Below are 13,857 nucleotides of genomic sequence, written 5' to 3'. Positions count from 1 at the left end.
TAGTAAACTTTGGTCCTAATGTAGACTTAATCAGACTTAAAGCATGGCTAACTTGATCCACTGATTTGAATTAAGCCTAAGTATGGTGCAGGACACAAATTCTTTGCTAGAGTGCCTTTGCCAGTGTGCCCCACCCAAGAGGCTCTGCTGCCATCACCACCACTCCATAGTGATACCTCACTTGTGGAACTCCTTCCCATTGAACATACAACTGGATCTCTCAATGTTGTCTTTTAAGAAACTTTTAAAGTTGCATTTATTTACTTGGGCCTTTGGAGGAAGTTGAGGTATTAGGGCTCTTTTGAATCCTTAACAGTGTCCTCTGAGGTCACTTAATTTTAATGTTAAATTTAAGGACATTTTAATGTATACTGTAGTTCCGTTGTGTGGTTTTATATTATGATACACACTGCTCTGCAGTCTTCAGATAAAAGGAGGTCCGCAAACAAACTAACAATAATTTATATTACTACTACCACTGCCTATATTACTACCACCATTGCTAGTTAGTGTGGACCCAATCCATTATGCGAGTGGAGCAGAAGCATGACCACAGTTTTCAGTGTCTTTACAGATTTACAGCAGTCTAGTTCAGCCTGTAATCTACCCAGAAATAAAGTAGCTCAAGATCCCAGATATATTCTGTGCATAAATTGGTATGAAACATGACATTTGCCAAGTATTCTTACATAGACAATTAGCCATATGAGTAACAATTTCACCAAACAAGTATCTCTTACAAACTTAAATTAAATACATCATGACAAGCTAGAGTCTTGTTAATAGATCCATCTTAGCTTTAACATTGAAGAAAGTTACTGTATCAATTTAAGTGACAGCGATAACAAAGGTGTAACCCTTCCGGTTTTCTGTGGCCTACATCCACTTTGCCTCTGAAGAGGTGCTGAATCTTAAACAGACACATCAAAATAATTGCTATGACATTTCTCAATCAGCCTCTTACAGCCGTTGCCTCACAATCCAGCAGACTCTCAAGTATTATTGTCTCCCATGAATGGTGCTTAAACATGCTGAAAAATCCCAACAATTGCTCATACAGCAGCGATTAATCTCAATTTTCTGAAAGAAGTATCCACAATGATTTTATAATGGATAATTTAAGACAGCTCACCTACATTTTAGGTTCCGTCAACTAGAGAGCTATAGATTCATAGAATTGTAGAGCTGGAAGGGATCCTGACACTGTAAAGTACTGCTCTTCCAGAAAATATAGGTCTTTCACTTGGGTGGGACATAAGATTGACAACAAGAATACATTCAAGATTAAGTTGCCCAAAGGTGCATTATCGTAACACTTCATGGCTGCTTGTTATATCTCATAAAAGACAGAAATACAGTGGTACCTCAGGTTAAGTACTTAATTCGTTCCAGAGGTCTGTTCTTAACCTGAAACTGTTCTTAACCTGAAGCACCACTTTAGCTAATGGGGCCTCCTGCTGCTGCCACGCCGCCGGTGCACGAATTCTGTTCTCATCCTGAAGCGAAGTTCTTAACCTGAAGCACTATTTCTGGGTTAGCAGAGTCTGTAACCTGAAACGTATGTAACCTGAGGTACCACTGTATACCATATTGGCCTGAATAAGCCTCACTTCTTCCCCAAATTCCGACCGTGAAAAGTTAAAGTGCAGCTTATATTCACGACATTACGGTATGCAGCCAGGAGCGTGGGGCAAACAGTGGCAGGAGCGCAGCAGGAGCGTGGCACCCGCCCCACACGTAGTCCCCCGTCCTCTCCCCCAAGGCCAGGAAGGGAGAGAGCAAGGAAGGGGAAAGGCCGCTGGCAACACAACATGGCTCCCCCCGCCCAGTATGCAGCCAGGAGCAGCAAGGAATGGAGCGGCTTATATTCGGGTGTGGCTTATATATGGGCCAATATGGTAGGTTTTCCTGAGGAATGATCAATCACCTGAAAAAATCTGGATCTTGACCAACTCACCCAACCACAACAACTTCCAGTTTAAAACTAGGTACATGATAAGGCAGAGAACTTTGATCAGAATAGGAAATGCAGAAAAGAAGTGTATTTACAAGTCCCCATATGGCATAGTACACATTTCCTACTTCCGCTTTCAGAGGCCTTAACAGAACTGTGTACTTTGGAATACTTCCCCCCCCCCCCAACAGCAGGCCATAACACAGATCAAGCCACTGAGTGGAGCTTCAAAGGCAGTCTGGCGCCCCAAATCATGTGTCACAGGAACCAAGCTACAGGTATGATCAATATTCTAAATTACTTGACAAACAGCCTCACCCTCATTGCATACACCTTCTCTTCAACTAAAACAATTTCTTGAAAGGTTTGTAATCACCTTTTTGGAGATACTTACCTTGCCTTTTTGATTTAGAGGTTCAATAGTTAAGGTATCAGGGCCAATATCCACAATCAATCCCATCTGAAACCCATCAGTCGCGTGCGGAGCCCAGACAGGCTTCCCGTCCTCCATTTTGAGGAGCTATTTTCTAGAGAGAGAAGGGGGGGGAATGAAGGTAAATCAATCAACCATCTGGTAAGATTCTCCTTACAAGTTTAACACTGCAGGTTTATTCCAAATATTTGGATAAGGAAAAGGTCTAGCTCAGCCACTTCTTAGGAAAAGTTATACTAACTCAAGCAGCATGTGCTGATTTCAGTTCCCCAGTTCTCCAAACACACAAAATAAAGGGATACAACTGAGCTGAGAAATATTTAACAAATATTTTTGCATTTATCGGAGCTTGAATGATGACTGGACTCCAAATCCCTGATGCTGTAGAGTTGCTAAAACTAAGGAGCTATGAATTTGATCAGTCCCCTCAATGAGAGAGCCATGCTGCTTTAAGTAATATTTTCTGAGGAAAGGCTATGGATTGTTCTCACACTTCAAAGACTAAACTTTGTTCCATTTAGCAGTGTAGATCCTATGTCTTTTAAATGTTCCAGTGCTTGGGGGTTTGTTTTGTTTTTTAGTTCCTGTTTACTTGACTTTCAACACATGTGGCCATTACACCCACAACTTTCTCAGTTCTCTTCTCAGGAACTGGAGATAGGAGGATAACAACCGCAACACAAATTCCACAATATGACAGATGGAAGACAGATAGAAAGTGTGAATATTATATTAAAAACCCAATACATTAGGCAGGAGTTATTAAGATGCAAAAGGTTGAGAATGAAATCCCTAACAGTAGTAGAAAAAGTCATGATGAATACAAAGAGTGGGTTTCTGGTCCAATAGCAATACTTCAGTTTGTCTCTTGAACGAAGCAACTGAAAGAGGCAGTTGCTACATAAAATGGATCTCTTTTATTTAAGCATGGTTCTATAAATTTCTAACTATGTATAGCATTGCATTGCATCATATCATATCCATTTTGGATCAAGATTACACAGCTTAAAATTAATCTAATACTCTTGGTAAGCGATTTGTCAACTCACATCCACACTATTAAATACAAAGCGTCCTGCAGTAAGCTTCCATTGGTAATTAAATACACCCAAAGCAATACACAAGCAACCTTTTTTTTCTTGTCCCTTTATGCAATATGTTATTGATTTATTATTTCAGATCTACATAAGGACTCAGGCCAAGAGATCCTATGCATCTATCTACAGAAAAACAGGTATCATATTTATGCATCTAAAATATTTAGTATGCTGATCCAAAACATATTTTATGATGGTAATAAAAAAAGTTCCGTCTACTTAGAACTTCCCCTTCACAAACGCTGCTGAAATTTATGAAACACAGCAAGTGAATATTGGTGGACCTTTTCCGGTGTTTGATGTTTCTCATTCTATATGTCAAATTTGCAAAGCCAAGGTTTTATTGGTAAGTTCAGCGACTCTCATCGAGAGAGAGAGAGAGAGAGAGAGCTCCATTCTTCAGAATCAAAAAATGTATACAGGTTATAAGGAAACACCGCAATGTAGATGGGCAAGGTTGCCTCAAGAGGCATTCAGGTTGTTTCTGAAGTGCTTCACTTCTTTGATTTGTTCCTCCAAATCTAAAAGGCAAATTGGGATTTCACAAGAGAATTTTCCAAAAGTAAAACCGACAGAAAAAGGAAATAAACAGCATTCACCCTTTCACCACACACGCCGAGAATTGTGCGCTTCCCAGTTGCCTCTTGGGAGACTCTTACTGAGGTTTCAAAGGAGCAGCTGTAACATGGGGGGGGGGGATGTCTCAACATTCTATTGCGCACACAGCTTTTGTACAGAAACATGACCTTAAATTCAAGGAGTTTGCAATGAACTTCTATCCTGGCAATCCTCAAACTGTTTTGTTTTGACAAATTTCAACAAATTTTAAAAGAAAAAGACTTTTTTGTATTGCTATGGAAGCAACTAATTTATTTACTTAAAATGTGCACTTAAATTTTGGGTATTAAATTAGAATAATAAAAAAGAGGGGACACCTTGTATGCAATCTAACCTGGCGCCTCGCTTGATGCAGGAGAGAGAGATCATATTACATATATGTATACTAAGCACACATACAACTGTTTTCATATATAGCATTGTTTTCAAATGTTTGTAATTTTTGTATATGGAATTGTTTCAAATTGATTTATATGTGGACCTGTTTTTAACTGCTTCTACATCTTTATGGCTTTACGGCTGTAATTGTTCATTTGACTAGTAAGTGCATTTTATTGCCCAGGGACTTATGGGAAAGGGCAGGTAATGTTTAGGGGTACTCTCATTTTGACTCAAAGAAAATCACCATTTTATAGTTCGAATTGGGGAAAATAAATACAGTAAATGGACAAAAGTACAAAGATTCACAAAATGTTTAGAGGTATGTATCTCCCCAGAAAAAGCACTGTATATACCCATAAATGTACATATTCACATAAAGGCAGAGAATTCTGAACAGGGTGTTGACAGACGCCCAAATGGAGAATACATGGACTGAGTGGCCAATCCCAACTTTTGGATTACATGACTGACACTGCCCATGTAAATGTGCCACAGCCTTTTAACTACACTATATTTAAACGATTTTTGGATCTCGCCCCTCTCCCCCACCCTCAATGGTTGTTTCATTCTTCTGATTCCCAGCTGTGGCAACTTCTGTGTCACTCAAAAACAAAACCCTATTGTAAGATTTTTGTGTGCGATGAAACGTTGTGACACAATAAATCAGTTAGAAAATATTCTGCCACAAAGTGCCAGTCATCAGTCATAAAAGCACCTCGATTACCTCAAAGTAGTTTGCTTCCTTTTATTTTTTATTAACCTGCAGTAGTGCACAAATGTAGACATTATCGCTAGGCAATAATGGTGTGAGCTACATTGGACAGGAAGGGCTCACATATCCTTCCTTTAAAAAGGCCTGTCAAACAAGCAGATTTTTCACTCCTACGTGTAAGGAGAGAGCCATAACAGGCATTGAAATCATACTGAGGTGATAGGAGTCAAGCTCAGCTTGATCAGAGAGATTCCCACAAGAGTGGCGACAGTCGACAGCAGTCCCTCAACAGCAGAGGTGGAAAGGGAATAAGGCTGTATTTGCTTCTAGAGGAAAGAAATCCTGTCAAATAGCAAAAGCATTCTCCTGTGAGGCAGCTGCCTCAAGCAACGCACGTTAGACACTATCTTACTGACAAGATACTCCCCTCATTTAATTGAATTTTGCATTCTGTTTTTTACCACAGAGGACAAGGGTGCTACCATATGCAATTTCTACATCTCAGGCATTAGAATGGGCTTGGGCTGGTCCTACTGGGCTGAGGTGAACAGGAATATAGGCAGAACCGGGAGAAACAGGTGCCAAAATGTTACCATGGTTTGAACATGGCCACTGCATCGAAGGAGCCATAGAACTGCATCAAGTCGTTACTGCCACAGCCTCTGGGAAGAGTCTTCAAGAACTGTGATCTCTGGTACTCTGGAGTTGTCTATAAATTTGGAATCCAAAAGCCATTCTACACATTTCCTTGTTCAGATGGTGGCTTAGAGATGATTGAGAACAAGGTGCAACGTCAGGAGCTCACATGCGGTCTTCCCCTCTTCTCTTTTGCCCCAAGTGGACAGGAGAAGAGCCAAAGCTCCTGCTTCCACTTTGGATTAAACCAATTACCCTTATGTATGAACTGGGGGAAAGGAAAGCGGAGCACACAAGCCCAAGGCTCATCGTAGATCATTCAAATCATCTAAATGTGGAACATGTGGCCCTCCAGATATTGCTGAGTTACCACCTTCACCATCCCTGATCATTAGGCATGCTTGCTGAGGCTGATAGGAGTTGGAATCCAACAACATCTGGAGGGCCACAGGTGCTAGACCCAAGCCACAGAATGAGGCGATATGGTTGCAGTAGTGGAATTCTGCCTTATTTCAGAATGCTGATGGGTTGTGTATGACTATTTTTAAATGTTTGCCCAATCAGAAAGAAGTACTCTGCATATAACCCATAGATTGGGGGGAAGCTTAGAACAGTCCTCTCCCTGCTAACTTACTACATGCACAGTTGTTGTTTTTAAAAAATAGGAGAGCAGTAACACACACAAACACACACAAAATGAATCTCTGCATACACAATTTGGCACTCTACCATCTCATTCTGCATTATGTAAAGTTCAAAACAGCTCTGGATTTCTGTATGGGCATTTCCCCCAACTCAAGGGGAAAATAATATGGAATGTATAGAATCCCTGCTTCCAGACCACAAAAAAAACCCAAAAAACAGAGATGCCTGCATATGCTTTCAATCCGTAATTGGCCTTATTAATCGCAAGGACAGAAAAAAGACTTCAGCTTTTGCCAGCAAAACTAAAGCTTGCAGAACCTTAAGTACGTGAGCACTTTTGTCCACAAAATGAAAGTTTGTGGCTCTACACTGTGAAGTCAAGTCCAGTTTATGTTAACTTGGAAGCCTTCAGCTACATTCCAAGCAGTTCACAACACCCGATTATCCTGGTCATGTGTGCTGGGCAACATAGAGCAAATCCTTTTGAACAACATCTGTATTCAGTCAGACCTGGCCGGTGGCCATATTTATTTCTTTATTTAGAACTGTACAAATCAGATATAAGCCACATTTTCTGTAGGTTGAAATATATGCAATTCATTCTTAACTCTGGGCTCCACTTTTTATCCAACCTCCAAGCATCCAGTAGCCACAGTAGCTCCAAGGTTACGACAGAAGTCAAAAAGCAAGTTTTTACCACTAACTAAGGTGCCTATGAGAAGTTAACTGGCTCCTAAATTTTGCACACAATAAAAATCCAATGATATGAATGGTAATGGCTCTTTAGAATATTGAAAGTGTATTGGATCTAAAGAGGCCATGACTTTCACTAGCCCCTGATTTATTTTTAGCATATAGTACTTGGAGAACAACATTCATTTCGGACAACCACGAAAACCAAAGGAACATTGTTACCAGGGCACACACTGCCATTTCTCCAGATGTTCAAGTAGGCTGCACAAGCAAGCTACCCTGAAATTAAAATGTATAATCTCTTAACCACCAGGCCTACAATAAAAGGTCAGTCAGTTGTCTGAGGAAGTAGCCACTTCTTAAATTCCAGTTCCACAAAGTAGGAACTTCAGATCTTGAATTCATTTGTTTACTCAAGAGACTCCTTTTTTCCATTGACAAAACAGACTATTTCTTTCCCTGATGCCACATTTGTGTCCAACAATTGAGCTATTATACACTACTGAAATTAAACCAGGGCGTTTGCAATGGTTTCTTATTTACTATCAATTCAACCTAATGTGAGGATATTTTTGTTCGCACCTCAAACTGTGCCTTTACACACAGTAGAGTCATAAGCCTTTATTTTATGAGTTTACAGAGCTCTTTTACAGAGCTGCTATGCATCTGGAATTTCCCTGACACAGCTGGGATTTGTCCGTCAAAAATGGCGTCCAGGTGGAATGTTTGAAAAGCGGGCATACAGGAAGTGTGGTTTTGTGATGTGTGTTGTTGTTGTTTCTTGAGATTCCCCTAAAAATAGGTTAAAAACTTCATTTTTGAAGGGAGGTTTAAAAAAAAAAAGCTCAAAATTTTCACATTTTGAAATATGGTAACCATATCTTTTACGATATAGAACTTTTCAACTACTGGAACCTATACTGTTTTCCTTTATTAATTTTAATAAATTAATAAAGGGGCCTCTGATTCTTTTTTTTTAAAAAAAGTGCACTGCTGCCAATTAATGTGCCTAATTTTGTTTTGAACTGTATTGTAGTTTTATGATATCTTGTATGGGGTGTGTCCCTAATGGTAACCTATGATTAACTTTATAAATTTATTTATAAAACAAATATCAAACATAATTCAGTATTAAGCATGTGCCACAATACTGTGGTGGACACGGGTGGCGCTGTGGGTAAAAGCCTCAGCGCCTAGGGCTTGCCGATCGAAAGGTCGGCGGTTCAAATCCCCGCGGCGGGGTGCGCTCCCGTTGCTCAGTCCCAGCGCCTGCCAACCTAGCAGTTCGAAAGCACCCTCGGGTGCAAGTAGATAAATAGGGACCGCTTTCTAGCGGGAAGGTAAACGGCGTTTCCGTGTGCAGCTCTGGCTCACCAGAGCAGCGATGTCACGCTGGCCACGTGACCCAGAAGTGTCTCCGGACAGCGCTGGCCCCTGGCCTCTTGAGTGAGATGGGCGCACAACCCCAGAGTCTGGCAAGACTGGCCCTTACGGGCAGGGGTACCTTTACCTTTACCTTTTACAATACTGTGGTACAAATATACATCTATCATAAGCGTATTTCAGTTTTGATTAGTTATTCATAGCTTCCGGCAAACACTATTATTTTGGACGTATTTCACTACTGATGATTTTAGATGTGATTCTATGCAAGCATCTGCCCTCCAGATGTTCCCATGCCCTTCAGCCATAGCCAACATGGTCAATGGTCAGAGCTGATGGTAGTCTAACAACATCAGGAAAGTCACAGGTTCTCCATCCCCATTTTATACCTTGATAATTCCAACACGTGTAAATATCTGAATCACTGAAAATAGCACTGCACATGTGCCCTCTGATCAGCAACTCAGTGAGAAACAGCCAACAAACAGGCAGCTATCTAAAATCTGGGTGAACCAGTCAAATTTCTTTGGGCCTGTTAATTAAGAATAGTGTACTATATAGCATTATGCTTTGAGAATGAATTCCACATGTAATTGCATATTATATGAAAAGTATACCTTTTCACTGCTTCAAACACTTATCCTGTCAAAACAGGATAACATCCCTTAGATGTTCTTGGGCTGGAAAATAGCCTGCACCTCAGATAAGGGCATTATGGTTTGGTTTTGGTTTTATTTAAAAACGTTTCTAAACAGATTAAGATCTTTAAAACCTCTAAGCGGTGTACACTTTGCACAATATAAATAAAATATCCATTAAAAGAGAAATACAGCCTAAATTCAATAAAAAAAAATGAAAGCATAGAAAAGCAAATAAAACAGATTTGGGAGTTTCATACACATAAATCCGGGGGGGGGGAAAGTAAGTCTTTACAAGATGTCTGAAGCAACTGTTTCACATATCACGGGGGAAGGACATTCCTCAAAACAGGGGAAACAGCAGAACATGCCTGTTCCCCAGATGATTGAAGTGAACTTGCAGGTTCACAGGGGTCGTTGGTCTTTCAGGCAACCTGATCCTAAGTTGTTCAGGCCTTTAACATGGCTTGCAGCTGATTGGCAGCCAATGTCGTTGCCCTGGCACAGGTGTAACATGCGAGTGCTCAGGTGTTTCACTCTACATCCTGGCTGCAGCTTCCAGACCAATCCTAAAGGCAAGCCCCACATGGGAGTGAATTACAGTAGTCCAATTTTAAGATTACAATGACTAAGCTATCCCTAGCCAGGAAAGGGCATATTTGGCACACCAACCTAAGCTGATGATAGGTGCTCCTCACCACAGAGGACACCTGAGCTTTCAATGGCTGAGATGGACCTAGGAATACCACCAAACTATACACCTGTTCTTTTGGAAGGAGTGGACCCCAGTCCAGAACTGAATCCTATGTCTATTATATCCAGAGCTAGCACAAATAAGAGGCACTTATAGATTTGATGCTGGTGAACTGTCAGGGCGTGGTGGGCAGAAGCCCTGAAAACAATATGTGATTATTTACTTCCGTGCATTCTCTCATTGTATCTTACATTATCATTGTACTGGTATATTCAATCAAATATCGACCCTTCATATATTATTCAGCCATGCACAGTTTCATTACTTATGTTATTGTTTCTGTTTTTAGTAGTGGGTCTTGGATTATCCTAAGACTTGAGCAATCCTACTGCAAGTAGTAAGTGAATTTCTGTTGTGGCTGCAATTTCTAGCTCTAATATCAAACATTTATTAAAAGTGCACTGAATTATTTATCTAATGCCATTGACTTGGTCTATCAAATGGTCTAAGGAGAGGAGAGTGGGGGATGTAATGGGAGCTGAAAGGCGATTTGATCAGCAGCATAGTTTTAAATTAAGCTGAATTTTTATTTTTATTTTCATTTCTATACCGCTTTGTATTTTTAGGGGGGCGGGAATCTCAAAGCGGTTTATGATCTACTTTAAAATATCAAATAAAACAATCCAGAATAAAACACTGCTGAAGAAAGTCAAGTATACTATGGCATAAAAGAGTAAATTGTAAAAATCCTTTATAGATCCCATGGGCTGCAACCATGTAGAAATTTGTGCTTGGGAATCAACTGAACTACATGCACAAGCTTACCTTGGCTCTTATAAACACTCCATTCCATAATTCCCATCCATTCACCATGTTGGCGTGGACTAATGGGAGCTAGAGTTCAAAAACATCTGCAGGGCATCACATCGGCTATCGCCCGAGTGATAATACAACTCATACCCTCTTCTTTCTATTTATCTTCCCACAGCTAAAAGATTTTTTGTATAATGAACAGGAAGAGGTTACAAATCTTTCCAAGAATGAAATCATAGCAATGCGTTCCCCGTGGAAATTGGCGCTTGCTTGCACATCCGTTTGGTGACGCTACAAGCAGTAATTTCATGACATCAAGAGGATTCATTCCTGCACATAAATCTCAGCAAATTGCAGCCTTTGCCATCTGAACATTTTTTTAATGCTCTACTGCATCCAGTATGCTACATTTGCCTTTTTTTCTTTTTGCCACTGTAACACATGAGTAGTTATCAGATAGCCTTGAGTTCCCAGGTAGCAGATCTAACCAAAAAGCAAAGGTTATCATTAGTCCCTAAATCCATCACAATATACACTCTTCCACAAGATTTCACTATCTTTCTGTTACTCCATCTTAACCTACATAAGCTTGCCACTCCTACTATGAATTAAAAATACTTCCCAGTGTGATGCCATCTACAAATCTCACCAACCTTATCACTATTTTTACCAAAGGTCACCTGTTAAAATATTGAATACATGGAATGAAGGACTGATACCAGAAAAGTCTCTTCACATAATAACTTTTGGATTATGTCAGGCAGTTCCTCACCTATTTGAGAAACCAGGATAAAGCTCACTGAAGCCCATGGGTTGGGCATTCATGAAGAAATCTGCCAGTCTCAAAGCCTAATCAGACACAAAGACTTTGAATAATAGAACTGAACCAATAACAGCCCCAGTGGCAGCATATAGTTTCCTACCAAACAGGTATAGACTTGACCTGGTAGGCAATAAATGGTAATGCAAAAAGTAAACACAGACACCCAGGCCTATAACAGAAGTTCCAAAATCCACATTACCTTTATTAGGTAAATCCACATTACCTTTATCCAGATTACCTTTATTAGGCTGACTAAAATGTCACCATAGGGTGCAAGCTTTCAGGTTCTCCGGAACTCGTCCATCACAGAGTCTGCATCTATTCAGATCCCTAACACAGAATGGAGGAAGAGGCACGAAGCATTCAAATGGGTCTCTATTAGTTGCTGCTCAGGTTTCAAGCTGCACCGAGTAAAAAATAAAAAGCTATTGGCTTTAAGTGATGGAATGATCACATACAGAAAGTTCTGCTATGCATATTCAAATCTCATATGGTCAACCAGCCGTCTCAAGGCACTGTCGCTCCAACAACTCCCAACTATAAAGAGCTTCATCTCTTCAGCAGCCCAGCCTGTGACCCAGTTTTAAGTTACAGATAGGTAGCCGTGTTGGTCTGCCATAGTCAAAACAAAAAAAAATCCTTCCAGTAGCACCTTAAAGACCAACTAAGTCAGTTCTTGGTATGAGCTTTCGTGTGCATGCACACTTCTTCAGAACCAGTTTTAAGTGTTCGCTTCACCACATTCTTACAGAAAGTGTTGCTCTTCACTAACTACATTATGAAGCGAAAGTCACCACATGACTTGCAGCCCATCATGCAGCAAGTCTGCCTGTCTCCAATTTATGTCAGTAACAGGCAGAGGACAGAATTCTGTTTTACACCTTGGCACTGTGGAGGGCAGGGAAACACTTGCGCCAACACTTTACTCCATGGTAAAAGTTAAGTGGAGACTGGAGTCTGTCTGCATACACACCAAACATCTAAAGCACATGACTTCCCCCAGAGAATTCCATGCTGGGAATTTTAGCTATGCGATAGGTAAACTCCAGTTCCAAGAATTCTTTACAGGAAGTCAAGTGTTCTAAATGCTTTTTTCAGGGGGGACACAGGGCTACCCCAAAACATTTTGTGAATCTAAGTTTGGCCTCATTGAGGGGCAATATTTCAATATGAGTAGGAAAACGAGAGTTATCCCTAAACATTTTGGGATATGCCATAACACAGATAAGTCAACAGAGCTTCCTGGGCTAACACTAGCATTAGCAACATAATCATTAGCACAGTAAATGCATGAGCTTGCTTACAATAGTGGCATGTTTCATAGGTGTTGTCTTGCAGGTGTGACAGTGGCCTTTAGAGAGCAGCTTACAGGAAAGAGGTTGCATCACCCGGACTCCCATGCGATTAGGAATACTGCTTGTTAAATGACTTCGCACTTTTTTGGCGAGCTCACAATGAGGACTACATTTAGAAGCAGCAAATTAGGATTTGCGCACACATACAAACCTATAGTTACCGGTGACTTACTTCCCCTCCCTTGCCGGTTTAATGAAAAGATTAACAAAGCAAACACAAAAGTGTGCTTATATAAATGCTCGATTTCTATTTTTAAAAAGGAGGCAATGGAGCTGGAAAAGTACCCTTGGAACCAGATGCCCTCATCTCCTACTCCCCGACGTGTGCTGAAATTATTTGGAGATGAGGGAATTGCACTCTTCACCTGCTCAGAGGCACTTTCATCTATTTTCACTTCATATGAGCAAGGGGAGCCCACATTGGCCAAACTATGCCCTATGGACTGTCACGGAAACGAGCTTTTTCTGCTGTTGCCCCTGCCCTTTGGAATGCTCTTCCTCCTGCTATATGGGAATGCTTCTTCCATTGTTTGTTTTATGTGTCTTTTAAAGACCTAGTTCTTTGTCCAGGGTTTCCCTGACCACTAAATTTAGTTATTGAAGCTGGATCCTGCATTTGGTCATTCTGACTTGAATTTTATCTACCGTTATAGATAATGGCAAGCCGGCCAGATGGGCGGAGTATAAATAATAAAAGTATTTATTTTTTTAAAAAATTATTATTATTATAGTGATGTTGGGATTAATTGTTTTATGTTATTGTTTTTATATACTGAGTTTTTCACATCACTTAAAAGAATGTTTTCCTTAATATTAAGGTGATTACAAATGTTCTTAATACTTTAGCGCTGAGAACCAAATACACATACTACGGCAAAAGGAAAAGGAAATTAAGTTCTGGCAAGACGGAAAGGAAACTAAGTTCTGCATGTACACACAATTCTTGCAGAATGTGTTCAGTTGGGAGCATCATAATGGCCAT

General features: G+C 40.3%; 2 protein-coding genes across 10 annotated transcripts in view; one reads left to right on the top strand and one right to left on the bottom strand.

The window, feature by feature from the left end:
* MYO6 (myosin VI) overlaps positions 1-13,857 on the bottom strand; it is a 114,721-nt gene that overhangs the window by 79,808 nt on the left and 21,056 nt on the right. For 5 of the 6 annotated variants that reach the window (XR_014561902.1, XM_083729964.1, XM_083729966.1 and 2 more), the window contains exon 2: positions 2,349-2,481. Coding sequence is in view for 5 of the 6 variants with exons in the window: in XM_083729964.1 (XP_083586090.1) it covers positions 2,349-2,465 (117 nt within the window). In the remaining variant the exon portion in view is untranslated. Of the gene's footprint in view, positions 1-2,348; positions 2,484-13,857 lie in introns of all 6 variants that reach the window. The other variant, XM_083729965.1, reaches the window with a different exon arrangement.
* On the top strand, positions 1,737-13,480 carry LOC310840671 (uncharacterized protein). 4 transcript variants are annotated; one of them, XR_014561982.1, is made up of 4 exons: positions 1,737-1,988; positions 2,146-2,232; positions 3,567-3,621; positions 13,137-13,480. XR_014561982.1 is itself a non-coding variant. In XM_083730963.1 (4 exons), exons 1-4 carry the CDS (start codon positions 1,812-1,814, stop codon positions 13,220-13,222), a joined length of 315 nt encoding a protein of 104 aa, XP_083587089.1. In that variant the 5' UTR covers positions 1,737-1,811; the 3' UTR covers positions 13,223-13,480. The 4 variants fall into 4 exon arrangements, 2 of the variants coding, with proteins under 2 accessions (XP_083587089.1, XP_083587088.1); XM_083730963.1 differs by having other exon boundaries at positions 1,737-1,898; XM_083730962.1 differs by lacking the exon at positions 13,137-13,480 and adding an exon at positions 5,662-5,964 and having other exon boundaries at positions 1,737-1,898.

Source organism: Podarcis gaigeae, assembly GCF_964106915.1.
Source record: "Podarcis gaigeae genome assembly, chromosome: 3".
Taxonomy (NCBI): domain Eukaryota; kingdom Metazoa; phylum Chordata; class Lepidosauria; order Squamata; family Lacertidae; genus Podarcis; species Podarcis gaigeae.
The sequence above is the reverse complement of the archived record's forward strand: the minus strand, read 5'-3'. Positions and strand labels throughout refer to the sequence as shown.